Source organism: Eurytemora carolleeae, unplaced genomic scaffold (genome assembly GCF_000591075.1).
Source record: "Eurytemora carolleeae unplaced genomic scaffold, Eaff_2.0 scaffold798, whole genome shotgun sequence".
NCBI classification, from domain to species: Eukaryota; Metazoa; Arthropoda; class Copepoda; order Calanoida; family Temoridae; genus Eurytemora; species Eurytemora carolleeae.
In genome coordinates, this window is record NW_019396910.1 from 137,836 (window position 1) to 156,965 (window position 19,130).

Consider the following 19,130-nt stretch of genomic DNA (forward strand, 5'->3'; position numbering starts at 1 on the left):
TACTTTATTCACGAAAATTGAATTAAAGGAGATAGAAGCAGGCCCCTCTCCGTATTTGCTAGTTGCGCCCTATATTTTTCCAGGGGGCGACTTCCCCCCACCCACCTCCATTCAGCACGTCCCCCCCACCAACCCACCTCCATTCAGCATTCTTGATGAACTCAGTAGCTCTGTATAAATTATAAACATCCAGCTGTGATGATCTTATTTAAGTCAACATTGAACGAATTAAATGAATTTGAACCAGGTCGCTGAACACATGGTGCAGTGTACAGTATAAACCTTTGATAATCCAAATTTTGTCCATCTCAAAGGTCTACGACATCAGGTTGCATATATACTTAAGCTGTGTTCATAAATAAGAATTTTTGGTGGTTACGTATTTGTTTCTTTAACTTACAAACCTTGATAAAATGCATCTAATGAAAATTGTTTAACGTGCTTTAAAAAAAAAGAATCGATTCCAGATTATGTTTCACAATCACATGCATATTTTTCAATGCATAAAGAAATAATCAAAATTGGTTTAAAAATTATTTTCGTTTTTAAAAATTTCAGCTGAAATTATCAAATTTTACTATAGATGAAAACAAAATTTGAAAAACAAATTTGTATATTATATTCTTTTTTCTTGCTAAATAAAAAACTTGATATACAATTATATCTTATCTTTTCTTTTCTTATCTTATCTTATCTTATCTTATCTTATCTTATCTTATCTTATCTTATCTTATCTTATCTTATCTTATCTTATCTTATCTTATCTTATCTTTCTTATCTTATCTTATCTTATCTAATCTTATCTTATCTTATCTTATATTTCCAATCAGTGAAACGGAATGTAGTTTATTTCCGTTGAGAATAAAAAATATTAAAAAATAACATTTAGAATATTGGATTTTTTGTTGTAAAATATTGAAAATGAAAATGCTAACCGTAGAAGTAAATATATTGCAAATTGAATCTAATATTGTTCTGTATTTTGTTGTAAGTTGAACACAAAATATTAAAATATATTTGGATATTATGACTCTTTTCTTGCAAAATTCGATTATATATTAATTGATATTAAATTTAACTTTCTTTTCGATGTTGAGGGGAGGGGGGAGGACAACTTTGTGCAGGTTTATTTTTACTTCTTTATTTGAGAAACATGGTATACTGAATTCTTTCATGCATCATATCTTCAGAAAAAGTAATCTGAAGAAGTTTTGGATTTAAAATGAGATTTTTAAATCTAAAAATACTTAAAAGCTGCGAACAAAAACCTATTTTTTTTATTTAAATCTGGTAGATATATAAACATGTCATATATAAACATGTCATATATAAACATGTCATATATAATCATGTCATATATAAACATGTCATATATAAACATGTCATATATAAACATGTCATATATAANCTTGATCTCAATATCAAGATTTGAGGATCAACACTTGATCTCAATATCAAGATTTGAAGATCAACACTTGATCTCAATATCAAGATTTGAGGATCAACACTTGATCTCAATATCAAGATTTTAGGATCAACACTTGATCTCAATATCAAGATTTGGGGATCAACGCTTGATCTCAATATCCAGATTTGGGAATCAATGCTTGATATCAATATCAAGATTTGAGGATCAACACTTGATATTGATATCAAGATTTGAGGATCAACTCTTGATCTCAATATCCAGATTTGAGGATCAACACTTGATCTCAATATCAAGATTTGAGGATCAACACTTGGTCTCAATATCAAGATTTGAGGATTAACACTTGATCTCAATATCAAGATTTGAGGATCAACGCTTGATCTCAATATCAAGATTTTAGAATCAACACTTGATCTCAATATCAAGATTTGAGGATCAACACTTGATATTGATATCAAAATTTGAGGATCAACTCTTGATCTCAATATCAAGATTTGAGGATCAACTCTTGATCTCAATATCAAGATTTGAGGATCAACTCTTGATCTCAATATCAAGATTTGAGGATCAACACTTGATCTCAATATCAAGATTTGAGGATCAACACTTGATCTCAATATCAAGATTTGAGGATCAACACTTGATCTCAAAATCAAGATTTGAGGATCAACACTTGATATCAATATCAAGATTTGAGGATCAACGCTTGATATCAATATCAAGATTTGAGGATCATCGCTTGATCCCTCAATAATAGGTATTCTTTCAGGGTAAGAGCACCGGTGAATTTCGAATATAAATAAAATGAATCCTTAAGTCTGCATAAGATGTAGATCAATGCTTGATCCTTAGATTCACAACAAAATTTCAAACTTCTGGTTTGGAAAATTCGATTTCTTTTTGTGATAACATTTGATACGTATGACAGGGGGAAGTGGGGAGTTGTTTACAATATTTAAATGTAAATTCTGTTTTTTTTTCTCACTCCGAAAAAAGTTTAATAAATCTGGTCTAAAGAGTCTAAATTCGTTGTGGGACAAAGTAAATAGTCTGTAGGTAAAGAAAAAAAAACAATACTAAGGAAAATGACGGACTTGAGTGCAGTTTGAGTTTACTGAGATTACTTTAATTCATTTCTAATCAAACTGGCAAGTTCTATGTAAATTGTAGCTCTTTTTGTAAAACATGGTTCTACAAAGAAAAAGTTAAAAAGGCTCAAAACTCAGAAATATTCTCGCCGCTCTCTGTCTCCGGAATCTTGAGATGAACTGAACCCGTCCTTTACTGATTCTCTCCCGCAATATCATCCTCCTAACCGAACCTTTACTTTTTCTCCTCCTGACTTTACTTTTCTTCTCCTAACCTAATTCTACTCCTCCTAACCTTACTCTTCTCCTAACCTAATTCTTCTCCTAACCTTATTCTTCTCCTCCTAGCCTTACTCTTTTCATCCTAATCTTACTCTTCTCCTCCAAACCTTACTTTTCTCCTCCTTACCTTACTCTTCCCCTTTAAACCTATACTCTTCTTCTCCTAACCTTACTCTTCTCCTCCAAACCTTAGTCTACCCCTCCTAACCGAACCTTATTCTTCTCCTACGAATTAGTCAACATATCCGAGAAAATTTATTGTGTCGAAACTCAGACTTCTAAACTTGGAAACTGAAATAGATTTGAGTGGATGACTCCGAACCTTCCGCGGAGGGGTGGGGGGGCAAATACTTATTGATAACTTTTTTTCTTTTTACAAAGTTTAATAAAATGTTGGAGGGGAGTTATTGTGAAAGTTTTAATATATTGGACATCTGGAACTTACATTTTTACAGGGCGGACACATATATTCGAAGTATGCTGGTTCTTTTATTTAGATATTTTATGTTAAAAAGAATAGATGGAGTATTATTGGACTAATTAGAAACCTATAACCAGAATGTGACCAAAAATAACTTTTGCACAAAGTTAGAAAAATGTCGCAATTAGAAAAAAAACTGAATTATTTACAAATGTGCTTAAATTCTGATTCTTTTTTTAGTGTTTCTGACATAAAATTTCAATACTCATGATATCAAAAAAATGATTGAATGATATGCTTATTTTGAATGTTTCAATTGTATCTTTATTGAATCAGAAGAGAACTTAAAAAAAGAGGAATTTTGGCAGGAACAAACTTTTTTCCTTTGAAAATAAAATGAATGATATTTAATATTTCAGCGTTAACTTTTCAGCTTGAAAATTTTCTTAAACTATGATCAAACTTTACTGAAAATCAACTTTGTCTAACATAACTTTTCAACTGGAAAAAAGTTCTCATAACAATTTGGTCAAGTCATCTAAAAGCTTAAAATGAACAAAATAAGATTATAAAGAAGGGATTTTAGAAGGTTCCGCAGCAAAGTAAGCCACGAGGTAACCAGCAAAGGATAAGACTGCAAAGACGACCTGAAACTCTTTTAATAAGTCTTTCCCAAGGTTGAATTAAAGGGAGTGTTCGCGAAAAATTAAAGGGGGTATAGGCTTAATGCGATAAAAAAACGCTTTTGATTGCTACTAATCTTACTTTTATCTGTTGTGTCTATAAGGAGAAAATTGTTAAAAACGACTAATACCGAAGAACGTAGTGTCCATACAAATTCAGAAAGATGCCCCATTCAACTCGGATCGTAAACAAATCAATTTAATTCCAAACAAATCATTCAGATAAAACAAACAATCGTCATCGATTATTTTTCGGCGCATACGTAAATATTTGATATTTCATTAAATTTTGTATTTTTCATGACCTGAGATCCCTGAGAGTTACTTTTGAAAACATTTATTCCTGTTTCGAGGATTTTTGATAATGAAGACGACATTTCCACATTTTCCAGGAATGTTAGAAAATTCAACGCCAGCGAAAATTATTTTAAAAAACACAAAATCAAAAATATTATCAAATATTTAATATATACGAATGCGTTAAAAAATAATCGATGACTACTGTTTGTAATATCTGAATGATTCGTTTGGAATTAAATTGTTTTGTTTACGATCCGAGTTGAATGTTGCATCTTTCCAAATTTGTATGGACACTACGTTATTCGGTGTGAGTCGTTTTTAACAATTTTCTCCTTATAGACGCAACAGATAGAAGTAAGATTAGTAGCGATCAAAAGCGCTTTTTTATCGCATTAATCCTATACCCCCTTTCATTTTTCGCGAACACTCCCTTTAAGTCTTCTACCTTGAATGTGGTCTGGACTTATTTAATAATTTGGCCAAAAAAGCACCAAGTTTATAAATTGTAAGGAATCATAAATATAAGGAAACAGACATGATTAATTTCCTACAGTCGTCCCTGAAGTTTCTCCCATTGAAGGTAACTCTGTAGATTGCAATCTATTTTCTTCAGAAATTGAAATAATGCAATTACTTAGTGAGTTATATTTGCAGTGGTTGGCTTCTGTGCGATTCATAAGCAATTTTTTAGTTATTTATGTTACACAAATTGCAAGACTTTTTTCTTTGTAAAACTGAAAATTCACAAAGGAATTGAGTCCTTGCCACAAACTCAAATGTTCTAATCCTGATATCTTTTCAACCTGGTTGGTGTAAACTTTTGGAATTTCAAACTTTGATTATTTGGTCTAACATAATTTAGAGGTTTGAAATATCTAATGTCTACGACATAGGGTTGTATAGATATAGGGATAGGAAAATCAGAGTGTGTCTTGTTTTTTTTTGTGAACTTTTAAAATTTAAGAAATGGAAATATTAATTTATTATTTGTTTTACGTTAATGATTAAGTTACTAAATGTTAGGTTAGCATGGGTATTTACTTCTTATCTATTTTTTAGGTAGCTACCTAACGGTGTAATCTGAGTCACCCACAGGTCTCACATTCCGGAGCTTTTGCTATATATATATATAACATTATTGCAGAGACAGCGCGCAGATATCTAGGCCAGCACAACCGAAAATACAACAAAGAAAGATAATAAAGAATTTCACATTAAGTTACGTTACTGGGTTTTTCTCCTGTGTGAGGGGGGCCGGGGGGGGGGGAATAATTAAAGTAACATTATTTTCTCAGATACGTAGTTTTTAGTGACACCTCATTTATAGATTGGTATGTCCGATTCACAACTCTTAAACTGAATAACTCTGAATAAGAATGAAGAAGAAAGCGTGGTATTTTTATCTTGATGAGTGTTGAAATGAGCATGCGCAATACATCAAAATGTACCTGTGTAATAAAAGAGGTTTTTAAACTTTTGTTTTAAGTTTAAATAAAAGATTTAAATTTTTCGACATAGTGGCATAAGAGGTTTCTCAAAGATGAGACGTATTTTTTCATTTATCGTAAATAGTGCCTAATTATGACTAATACAGTTGTATATAAAACTTTAAACATTAAGCAATTCCTTTTTTGTAGTTCGAATTAAATCTAGAAAATTTGTATCGTTTATTTAAATCTTAACATTTTTCAAAGAAATGTATTGTTTTAATCAAAGATTACAATAAAACAAACTAAATTTACTCCAGAAATATTTCTCCAAATATCTTCCTTTCTGCGCAAGAAATGTTTAAAGTTTTAATATAAATCTTAAAAACCACTTTATGAGTCCATATATGTTTCTAATCATGACAATCAAGAAATAAATCTAATCTTTAGTAAAATTCTTATGCCGCTACGTCAAAAAAAATTGTTAAAATTTTTCATTACACATAAAAACCAAGATTAACAAAAGCTGTGCTCTATGGTGGAGGCTTGTTTACTGCATAGCGGAGGCTTTGTCTGCATATTGGAGGCTGGTCTGCCTAGCAAATCTGGGAGGCTCGTGTCTGCGGAGGCTCATGGCGTCCGGGGGTTCCCTCCCTCTAGTCACTTATAGAGAAGAGCCATTAAGAATAAATCAAGATAGAGAAAGAGGGATAACCTTTCTCCGTGGTACACTTGATCTTTTCTTATCAGAGAAAGGTTTTAAGGGCACCGTTGTGAATGGGACATGCTACTCTATAACTGGAGGCCGAAGAGTCACGTGAAATTTTGTCTTTAGTCCCTTTAAGTATCTTTTGTTCTCAACAAAAAAAACGCATTTGGAACTTTTATCCAACTGCCCTAACCATTGATTCATCTCTTATTCTTTTCTTTCTTTAATTCTTTCTTTAATTTTTTTTCTGCTAATTTCTTCTTCTTAGAAAACATTATAAAACCTCTAAAAAATGAGTCAAGTGGATAGATAGATAAACATAAAGAAAGCAGGATATACCAGGATATCTGCTAGATACCCCCCACCTCGGATCAGCTGATGAGCTGACCCGCTTCGCAGCTACAGTTTACACGAAGCAAAGGTCGTGAACGCATTCAGTTAAACAACTTTTACAACAACAACATTACAGGGTAATAATGAAAACTTAACGAGCAAAACTGTGTCTAATTTATTAAGCCAATATAAACAAATGTATCTTCTTTTTTATAGTCTTACTGTGTGTACTTACTATAAGTGCATGTATCTATTGAAGTGTTCTCTCATTAGCATGTTCGAAAATTATAATGCCTCATAAATATGCATTGTCATTTGTGTTCGTTCTTAAAATGTGCTCTTAAGTCTTTATGTGCGTCCACAACATGTATTTTCAATAAGGGTCCTCAATTTGCGTTCATACTTAGAGTCCTAACTATTAATTCATCTTTATTAATGCGTCAAATAAGAAATTGAATACTTATGCGTCCTTATTGTTCATCCTTTATATGCGTCCTTATTGTCAATCCTCAATATGTGTCCTAATTGTGAATCCTCAATATGGGTCCTTAGTGGGAATCCTCAATATATTTCCTTATTGTGAATCCTCAATATGCGTCCTTACTGTGATACCTCAATTTGGTCCTTATTGTACATTCTGAATATGCGTCCTTATTGTGCATCCTCAATATGTGTCCTAATTGTGAATCATCAATTTGCGTCCTAATTGTGAATTCTAAATATGGGTCCTTATTGTGCAATCTGAATATGCGTCCTTATTGTGCATCCTTTATATGCGTCCTTATTGTCAATCCTCAATATGTGTCCTAATTGTGAATCCTCAATATGGGTCCTTAGTGGGAATCCTCAATATACGTCCTTATTGTGCATCCTCAATATGCGTCCTAATTGTGAATCATCAATTTGCGTCCTAATTGTGAATTCTCAATATGGGTCCTTATTGTGCAATCTGAATATGCGTCCTTATTGTGCATCCTCAATATGCGTCCTAATTGTGAATCATCAATATGCGTCCTAATTGTAAATTCTCACTATGGGTCCTTATTTTGCATTCTAAATATGCGTCCTTATTGTGCATTCTGAATATGCGTCCATATTGTGCATCCTCAATATGTGTCCTAATTGTGAATCCTCAATATGCGTCCTAATTGTAAATTCACAATATGCGTCCTTATTGTGCATCCTCAATATGCGTCCATATTGTGCATTCTCAATATGAGTCATTATTGTACATTCTCAATATGTGTACTTATTGTGTATCCTCAATATGCGTCCATATTGTGAATTCTCAATATGCGTACTTATTGTGTATCCTCAAAGGGCACAATTAAACTTTAGAGTCTCAAATTTCTAGTAAAATCTAATTTCAAAATAATTTTGTTTCCTAACAAAATCATAATTTCATCTAATCTTTAAATCCTCTGAAAGCATGCAAATTTAAATAAATAAATATTTTAAAGAAATTTAAAATTCATAACAGAATTGCGATGCATCAATCTCTTTATTTATTATTTCTTTGAAACCAAGTCAGCATGATTTTATAAAGAACTCAACAGCCTGACTTGCAATTTTAAAACAATCATAGTTTTGAAAACCTCACAAGTAAAAAGCTGAAATAAGATTAATATAGAATTGTTTGGGTTAGACGCTTCTCTTACTTTTGTTTTCAGGCCCAATTAGTAATATTGTTTGTTTGAATATTTAATTACTTACAAAAATTATAAAGAATAAACAATTGAAAAATTTTATCTTGATAAAAACACAAATAATCAGAAAAAGAATGGTAATTAATTTATCTATCATTATTCTGTAAAAATCGTGAAAAAAAATTTATATTCTTAAATTTTAAAATATTCAAATATTTAACCTTAAATTTGGACTGAAAAAAGGCAATTGACTAAGTGATCTTTTATCGTATTTTAACCAAAATTAAATTATTATTGTTTGCGTTTCAATCCTCCCCACACCCCTTTGTCTAAATTTTTATTCTTCTTTCAGTTTATTTTTCGAATGAAGATGAAAGATCTTGATTTCTTTGTTTTTCCGCTTAGCAAGCAATTTAAACTGTAAATAGCATAAATTTGAATACATGGTGTGATCGTCATTTTTAATGATGAATTAAGATATTTAGATAATTTGACACATTTCTCTAGGATATCAAGAAGGATGAGAAATGAATCAATTCCAGTTTTATTTCCTGGCCGTCTTATTGACATCTGTAGAGATCAAGTTCTACATATCCTTGATACGGCAGGACATAGAGTTCGTCGTAGATCAGACCAAACCAAACCCAGGTGAAGTGTATGGTAGGACATATAGTTCATCGTATATCAGACCAAACCAAACCCACGGAACGTGTACGGTAGGACATATAGTTAATCGTATATTAGACCAAACCAAACACAGGTAAAGTGTAAAGCAGGACATATAGTTAATCGTATATTAGCCAAACCAAACCCAGGTAAAGTGTACGGTAGGACATAGAGTTCATCGTATATTAGACCTAAACAAACCCAGGAACAGTGTACAGCAGGACATATAGTTTTTCGTATATTTTACCAAAACAAATCCAGGAACAGTGTACAGCAGGACATATAGTTCATCGTAGATCAGACCAAACCATAAGTTTTTCATAATTAAAAAAAGTGCCAAATGTCCATTATCAAGGGTTTCATCAATTTTACTTTCATTTTCATTTCAACACACATTCTGACCTTTGATTAGGAATTTATCTGCAAAATCTCCCACTGAGGGGTTCTCTGGAATTTATCTGAACTATTTACATCTACTAATCATCAACTAGTCAACAATAAGGGTCAAGATCAATTTTTGAATTAGTCATGTTTTAAGACCTGACCGCGTCAACCTTGTTATACCGGCTAGTCCTATTGAGTGTCTGCTTTATTTACCCAATGTCCAGGGGATACAATACAAACTGGGACCGGAAAGGTTGACCCGGCTCGGAAATTCAAATGTACCACGGCTGCCCGTGTCCAGTTAATTTAATATTAGTCTGAGTAAGTTGTTCCCTCGCAATTTGCAATTTTCAAATGTTTGAAATAGTTCTGAACAATCTTTGAATATTAAATATTCTGGTGTACGTCTGCTGTGTGCTTGTGAAATATTGAGATGTCAAATTTGAAAATTTCAATTTTCTCGTCTCCGCAGTTTTCATACTTTCTCACTTGACTCTTGCAATTTCTGTATTCATACTTTTTAACCATGTTCAAAATATTAAAAAATATATTTTTAAGGAATGTCAGCCGGCAGGTTCAGGGAGCTGGAAGCAGTGTTTTCTACCCTGGAGCAGTCAGTTATGGAAGCAGCATTGGGGTAGGAAGCAGCATGAATTGGTCAGCAGCATACACTCCTGGGATTAGAGCTGAGGAGCACTACACTAGTACACAGGTATCTCGTTAAACTAAAGGAAATTAAAATATTATTTTTTTCCAAAATAACTTTTCTTATGAAGAGTTTTTGACAAGAACAAAATTGTTTTGGATTTCTAGTTTGTCACTGGATACGAATAACCCTTGTGGGTAACCTTGTATCTACTGTAAAGCTAAAGTGTAGAAGAATACATAGATCATTGATCAGATAACTAGGTTTAAAGGATATAATATTAGGCATTGGTGGCACTGATCAAATAGAGTCCATTTAGAATTCGGTTAACATTCTCTTGAATCTGCTTTGTCCCATATTATAATCTAAAACAGTTTTCTCCTATATTGGCTCTTTCAAGATTAAACTCAAACAATCCTTATCTCTTATCTTTATCTTGTTAAACATAACTTATAATCTGAACTTTTTAAAAATCAATATGAAACTAAGATTTAAAAAATGGATAACTCGGAAAACATACTTCCCATTCAATGTGACCCAGGGCGTCAAACATAACATTATGTATATTTATGTTACATTCACACACTTGTATGTCGAGTCCATTAGCGCCTGATCTAATCAGGGTTCAGTCATGTGTTTGGTGTCTATTCTGAACCAATAGAAATTGCATGGCGGTAACATTAATCTCTCTATCTATACTCATCATCCAATTAGAGCTAAATCCTTTAATTGGCGTTAAACAGCAAATGGAAATATTTACTTTTACTGAAACTGAAGTGTTCAGTAATGTGTTACTTGACTGGTTGAGCGGCAATAGTTAACATACATACACGCACGCACAAATGTATATGCGCGGATTTAACTGTTCGCTCGTCATTCCAGAGAGCTGTGACTTTTGATTACAATTTTACTTATTAAATAAAACGTTTCTCTTATACTTTTTTTTGTCGGCAAATGCGTATTAAACGAAAAAGTGTCATCAGAAGATAACTTTATAACTTTAAAGATTGTTGAAATATAGACCAACATGCGATCGAATATACAAATTTCAGAAACTGAATGCATTTCGCCCTAGGGTTTTAGTGTGTACTGCAGTGATTTGCAGTACACTGACCGAAGAAAAAGTGGTGTTTAGTGGAGAGTGGTCTGGTGTTTATACAATATTAAAGTAGTAGTTTTATAACAATTTTGCAAACCAATAATAATTTTCTACATTACCCTGCTGAACTTTGAAGATATCTCCGATAAAACGCTAAGAAAACGGATAATATTTATTAAAGTAAATATTGGAAAGTATGCGCCGGAAATGTGAAGAATGCCTCGTTCAGCAGAAATTTCATTGCTACATTTAACAAGAGACGACGGATTTTATTACGCCTTGAAAATCCACAAATTCTCTGTTCCGTAAAAATTTAAATCCTTGCTGTCAAACTGCGTATAATTGGTGGGAAAGGGTCGATTCTAAGCCCTACGTACCCGGTGTCACGTTAAATAAGGCCCGGGCGTTATATTTGGTGCTGGTGAGTGTGTCAAACAATCGCATATTAGGAAATTACCGCTGGTTATGTACAAAAATGATAGAACGGGAAGGAAACAAAAAATTTTAACAGTTTCAATAACAATGATAATGTGCATGCTTTGGGTCCATCAAAGTAANCCCCCCTTCCCCCTCCTATCAATTTTGTACATGGATTTCACATGTAACACTCACCCGGACCAAATATAACACCCGGTCTGGATTTAACTCTACACCCGGACGGGGCCTCGAAGGTTCATGAAGGCAGGAAATTTTACTTTCTGTTGTATGATTAAAAATCCAAAAAAATTAAATCTTTTTGAACAATGGCCTGTTTGGCCCATGGGAAATATGGTCAGTGGTCACGGGGATGTGTGTGGAAGAGGGGGGGGTTCAATTCAAGTCTTTCCTTTTTGGCGCTAAATGTTTTTCTATCACCTAATCTTGGCATGAAGCTTAGATCTGAATCCAAGTTAACAACATTATCCTAGATTCAACCAGCCAACTTTCATGCAGGCTCATTTATATCAACATATAACAATATTAGGATTTCAGGTGCTTCACGCCCCTTGTTTAGCATTAATAGTAATTCCATTCTGACAATTTATCTGCAATTCTGTCTTTTTCTGATATTCTTATAATCAGCTAGGGCAAGCGGTAAAGTACAACTAAAGACTTTAATAGGCCAATCCGGGACAGTACGCCAAATGAATAATCCCCTTCCAGTAAATTTTATACGTGGAGAAACAATTGTCGAACCTTTACTGACCATGTAAACCTTCTCTGGGGTCATTCGAGGTCGCACATAAAATGTTAAGAAGTTTTTCCCACAAATCAAGACGTTTGTTTTTCACATTTAGGGGTTCCAACGAAAGTGCAATTTTACTTTCGCAGAATTACATGTAATTATAAATAAGTGATTCAAATTTCAAAGAATTTCGAAGAATTACGCACAAGTATAAGGAAACTGTCATACTGCATAATTGAGATTTGAGTCCTAATTTTGTTAAATTTCTAACGCTACCTTAAAGTGACCGGCAATGTACGGTAGTTAAACTGAGAATGTATTATTGTTGAGAAATTGTTTAGGATTCATTTGAGACATATATAACGTTTTAATGATGTATAATTACTGAGTTTGAGTGCAAAGTCGACGTTCAAAATCATCCATTTGGGCTGTTGCGTTTTGAGAATCGATTTTTAAAAAATTGTTTATTAACGACGACGAAAAATGTAATCAAAAATTCTACAGTAAGCTAATAAGTTGTTAAGAAAATAAAATTAACCATCATCATCGAAAATAAGTAATCTTAGTCAGTTATTAATTTCTATTATATTGTTCACAAATACTTTCTGTAGATTTCTCCACAATATTACATTATCAGTTCAACTACCATACATTGCCGGTCACTCCCTTTAAAAAAACAGCAAAAAAATACACAGATCTAATCTACTCAGTTTTTTAAATTTTGACGAAATTCCATAGTAAATACAAAATGGGGTAGTTTATTGAAAGGGCCAAAAAGTTTATTCTAAAATATATCGTCATCACATTAATTATGTAAAATTAATTTTTACTAAAATATACGTCCCAGAACAATTATGAAACTGACAATTTTCTTGATTTATCAATATATCTGCTATTTATAAACATTAAATATTAGATATCTGTCGAATTTAATATCCCGTTAGAAGCTATATCACTAATCAATATTTGATAGTCCATGCAATGCAAAAATTCTAAATTGAATTTATGATGGATAAACACATGATTGGAATATACCCATAGGCCTATAGTAATATTTGAAAATGAAATTGTAACTTACAATTTCAAAAAATTATGTTTAACTGAGAGGATTTTGCTGATAAACTCTTTTGCAAAAAAAATGTTGTAAAAATTTTGAGTATTTCAACCTAAAGGCATTCATAATTCATATTTATTAACATCTGTAAGTTTATTTCAGTTTAAATCACATAGAATCTTTCATTCTTTTCAAAACATAACTACTTTTCTGAAAGTTTTTGATAAAAAACAGTTTTGCCATCTTTATATTGAACAATTTGGTTTTCTTTTAGATTAAAAATGAAAACCAGAAAAGCTACAAGGTTTCAAATTTGTACCAGTAATTTTGCTTTATTTTTACATTTTTTCTTATGTCTAGAATGGTGTGCTAAGGAAAGGAATATCTTGTCCTATTTTTGTGATCAGTGAATTTAATTTTGAATATTATTTATTTCTAGGAGTTCTCGACCAGTGTCAAGGATTGTCAAGAGTTCCTCTCCACTCATCTAGCAGGACCTGTCATAGATGCACTTTCAGCACAGGCAGGACAGGTGAGATAATCAGCTCAAGCAGGACAGGTTAGATAATCAGCACAGGCAGGACAGGTGAGATAATCAGCTCAAGTAGGACAGGTTAGATAATCAGCTCAAGTAGGACAGGTTAGATAATCAGCACAGGCAGGACAGGTTAGATAATCAGCACAGGCAGGACAGGTTAGATAATCAGCACAAGCAGGACAGGTTAGATAATCAGCTCAAGTAGGACAGGTTAGATAATCAGCACAGGCAGGACAGGTGAGATAATCACCTCAAGTAGGACAGGTTAGATAATCAGCACAAGCAGGACAAGTGAGATAATCAGCTCAAGTAGGACAGGTTAGATAATCAGAACAAGTAGGACAGGTTAGATAATCAGCACAGGCAGGACAAATTAGATAATCAGCACAGGCAGGACAGGTTAGATAATCAGCTCAAGTAGGACAGGTTAGATAATCAGCTCAAGTAGGACCGGTTAGATAATCAGCTCAAGTAGGACAGGTTAGATAATCAGCAGAGGCAGGACAGNATCTAGGATAAGAATGAATGAATGAATGAATATCTAGGATAAGAATGAGTGAAAAAATGAATATCTAGGACAAGAATCAATGAATGAATGAATATCTAGGATAAGAATGAATGAATGAATGAATATCTAGATGACATAAATCTTTTATATTTCAAAATTATATGCTTTGACCTACAAAAATTAATAGTTTGAATTATCTTGAATTTCTTTGGCAATTGAATCATATTTACTTGGGACTATGGTAATGAAGTTGAAAAGTTGCATTATTCCTTTGTTAATTGTTTATTTATTCAACCTAAGTTGAATAAACAAATTGTTTTCATTAGAACTTCTCTCAGAGCAATAAACTTTCATTGTTCCCTTAGTACAAATTACACAATTATAAATTGTAATATTAAAAATAAATGAAATTGAACTTTTTTAAAAACAATTGTTTGAAAAAGATTGACTAAGGTTGAAAGGTGTATGAAAGGATTTAAGGGATAAACGAATGAATAAAAGAAAGAAATTAGAATGAATNCCCCCCCCCCCTGAGTAAACCCTGACAAATATATAATATTGTTTAGACTGGGTCGTCTAGTAGTTCATCAGCATGCAGAGGTTGAGGACGAGGACAGGAAAAATTGGGGGAGCTTTGCGTCCTCACAAACAGGACGATCTATAATTATATCCAGCCTTTCTAATCTTTTCAGGTTTCATTCTTTTTAAATAAAGGAATTAAGTGTTTGCCACAATCTCAAATTTTCTAATCCCTATATCTTCGCAACCTGAGTGTGTACACCTTTGATATTTTAAACTGAGAATATATGAAGTTACAGAATTCATTGTTTGAATCTGATGTCTACAACCCGCATTGATATAGAGATTAGAAAATCAGAGTTTGTTGCAAAGACTCAATTTCTTTGGTCTGCTGGATATGTCCTTTTATCGAATTAGGGGCGCAATAGGAGTAAAAATATGGGGGGGGGGCATCATAAGAGAGTTTCTTGAAGTAAAGGTTTGAATTAAATTTTTTTTTCTTTAGCTCAATAAATAATATCTGTATAATCAGTATAATGATGATTGACAAGTATTTGCCAAAAATGTGATGTTTAAAAATTATAATTGATTAAAACCAATTCGATCTTATAACTATTTTATTTTCACGAAATTTGTCTGAACAATTTTTGATGGATTTTTACAAGATGAAAGGATTAAATGAAGAAATAGTTTAATTAAATAATAAAAATTATAAGTATAAATAAATGAATATCAAGGTATATAATGCTAAATCAATTTAACTATGAAAGGTAGCATGAAGGATGAATGACCAATTGATTCTATAAAATCATCTTATTTTAATATATTCATGAAAGAATCATTCATTGATAAATGTCGAATATGAAATATGAATAAATGAATAAAAATTGAATGGGTGAGTATGTCAAAAGAATGAATGAGTAAATATATATTTAAAGTATAAATGAATGAATATATATAATGAATGAATACTAAAACTAACGAATGAAGTTAGTGAATGAAAGGATGAATTAATATGTATCAAGCGAAATAATGAATATATAAACAGAATTAAAGAATTAATATTGCTAATGAATTAATCATTAATTAATTAATTAATCATTTAGTTTGTCGTGTTTAACAATTCATCATGTTGCGACGAACGACATGCTGTATATAGTTTCGACAGTGTGCAGTCGATTAGTAGTTCTAGATATATCTTATTCTCACAATGTAAGTAGAATTTCTTATTTATAATCAGCAAATGTTTTATATTTTATATTTATATTTCACCCCCAAATCAAGTATATTTTACGTCAGATTGGAATCTTCAAATTTTCAATAATATCTCCTCCTATTGTAGAGTTGTTGAGAAGTACAAAAATGTTTTGATGAATATTTTACCGGAAAAAATAGTTTTTTTCGTCCAAACTAGAGGAGTTACGAGGTCTCACAGTTGTACCAGTAATTTCGCATAAAAAGAATTGAGTTTTTGCAACAACCGCAATTTTTCTAATTTCTTTATCTCTGCAACCAGTGGGTATACATCTTTGATATTTCAAACTTAGATTATTTGATCTAACACAATTAATAGTTTGAAATATTTAAGGTCTAAGACATTGGGTTGCCAAGATATAGGGATAAGAATATTTAAGTTTGTAGGAAAAACTCAGTTCCTTTTACCTTCTTCCTCTGTAAAGTGAAATGTGATTTTATAAATAATTTTAACTCATTGTTTTTTTCTTTAGCTACTCGCAACTTGCAAGCATTTATCAAACATTAAAGACACAAAAACAAGTTTTTTGTTTTGTTTTTACTTGTGCACAATTTTAGAATACCAACCTTTTGGGGACTTTTTGTTGTATGAGGTACGCCTGAAATTGTTCTAATGAAGGATAATTAACAAAAAAACAAGTCCGGATTAAAATTTGAAGTATTAAACTTATAACTATTGGCTTTCCTGTTCTATCTGTCTGTCTGTATCCAATACACGTTAAAACGGGTAAACCGATGTATGACAACTCATATGACCCCAGAAAAGGATTAAAGTTTGCCCGGGAAAAATTATCGACATTTACTTTTTAGTGAATTTAAGCAATAAAAATCCCAGAGCGACTTTCAGAGCAACCGTTTTCAAGCGCTCTAAACGCCCAGTTTTATATATATCTATATGTTTAGTATAATGTGTCATGTAGATATAAAAACATTATAATTTGTTGATGGATTCCCTTAACGGATTAAAAATATATTTATGTTTTTTTAGAAACATTTTATTTCCCAGTATTAGTATCTACAGATTTATAGAGAAATTTTATCTTTCCAACTCCGCGTCCGTGGATTAGAACATTAATTTGAATATTTCTAGAATCCATTATCTTTTTAATAAAACAAGACATTCATATATATATGTTGCCCATGGCCGGCCAAACGGTTGGACAGACTGGGCTGACATTTTTTGTGGAAACTCATGGGTGGCCGGGGACTGTTATAGACAAAAAAGGGCCTTTCAGCTAGTTATTATTATTATTAGGGTTACCCGTAAAGGTTGACACTTAAGAGACGACTGTAAATAATTATTTTCTTAGATTTTTTCTTGCATTAAGCACTGTTTAATAAATTTTAGCTCGTTTATAAAGTAATAATCTAGCGTTGTGGTAGCCCTGTATGTATCTGAGAATAACTATGCTTTTCCATGAGAGAAAGTTTTCAAATAACACGTCGACCATTTTTATAGTAGATCCGTCTTATACCCGTCTTATACCCGTCTTACACCCGTCTTATACCGTCTTTTACCCATCTTATACCCGTCTTATACCTGTCTTATACCCGTCTTATACCCGTCTTACACCCGTCTTATACCGTCTTTTACCCGTCTTATACCCGTCTTATACCTGTCTTATACCCGTCTTATACCCGTCTTATACCCGTTTTTTACCCGTCTTATACCTGTCTTATACCTGTATTATACCTGTCTTATACCTGTCTTATATCCGTCTTATACCTGTCTTATACCTGTCTTATACCCGTCTTATACCCGTCTTATACCCGTTTTTTACCTGTCTTATACCTGTCTTATACCTGTCTTATACCCGTCTTATATCCGTCTTATACTGTCTTATACCTGTCTTATACCCGTCTTATACCCGTCTTATACCCGTCTTATACCTGTCTTATACCTGTCTTATACCCGTTTTTTACCCGTCTTATACCTGTCTTACACCCGTTTTTTACCCGTCTTATACCTGTCTTATACCTGTCTTATACCGGTCTTATATCCGTCTTATACCTGTCTTATACCTGTCTTATACCCGTCTTATACCCGTCTTATATCCGTCTTATACCCTTGCATATTTTGAATCATCGATTGAAAACATGAGACAAGGACAGGGTCAAATTTTCGATCGACGAGCGTCAAAGTTGCTTCAAAATTGCGTCAAAATTGCGTCAAAATTGCGTCATATTTTACCTAAAAACTCAAAGTTTACGAGTTCCTGTTAAATAATCTGACGGTGAACTTTGCAACCGTGGGTTTTATCTAACAGAGGAAATAGGTCTCCAATGAGCTTTATCATGTCGGGCTCCAAGGGACGATCAAGGGCTCCAAGGGACGATCAAGAGCTCCAAGGGACGATCAAGGGCTCCAAGGGACGATCAAGGGTTCCAAGGGGCGATCAAGGGTTCCAAGGGATGATCAAAGGCTCCAAGGGACAATCAAATACACGATTTACGAACAAACTGTTCTTTTCTGATGTCATTGCCAGATAAAAATTAGAGAATTGATAATTATCATTGGTGAAAGCTTCTTTAAGTACAAATGATTTTCTCTCTGATAGGTTCAAATATTTTCTAGGAATTTGTTCACTGCGTAGAAATTGAATTGATGATAACAAAAATTCTGCTAGAACAAAAATAAAAAATTTTAAATTTTAAACTCTCTGCTCACACATTCAATCTTTTCAAGTAAAATTTTAGGAAAGGAATTGAGTGTTTCCACGAAATCTGATATTATAATCCCTATAGTTTTCTAACCAAATGTTGACCTAAGATATTTGAATTCTACCAGATCAAAGATGACCTTTAGTTTGCAAAAATATAGAGATTTTAAAAATTACTATTTAAGCAAAATGTCCAGTGCATCGGTTTTAAAGCTTTTTAGTGGATTTTATTTTACAAAAAAAATTCTGTTGCTGCGCACATTCTTTCATTTTGCTGATATATTTCGCAAAATTTTGGTAATTTTCTTGTAAGAAATTA

General features: G+C 32.5%; 1 protein-coding gene across 1 annotated transcript; it reads left to right on the forward strand.

The window, feature by feature from the left end:
* The first annotated feature begins 6,701 nt into the window (after positions 1-6,701).
* Positions 6,702-13,888, forward strand: LOC111709994 (uncharacterized). Its single transcript, XM_023483980.1, has 4 exons — positions 6,702-6,809; positions 8,826-8,966; positions 9,927-10,080; positions 13,772-13,888. Exons 2-4 carry the CDS (start codon positions 8,839-8,841, stop codon positions 13,871-13,873), a joined length of 384 nt encoding a protein of 127 aa, XP_023339748.1. The 5' UTR covers positions 6,702-6,809; positions 8,826-8,838; the 3' UTR covers positions 13,874-13,888.
* Positions 13,889-19,130: the final 5,242 nt, after the last annotated feature.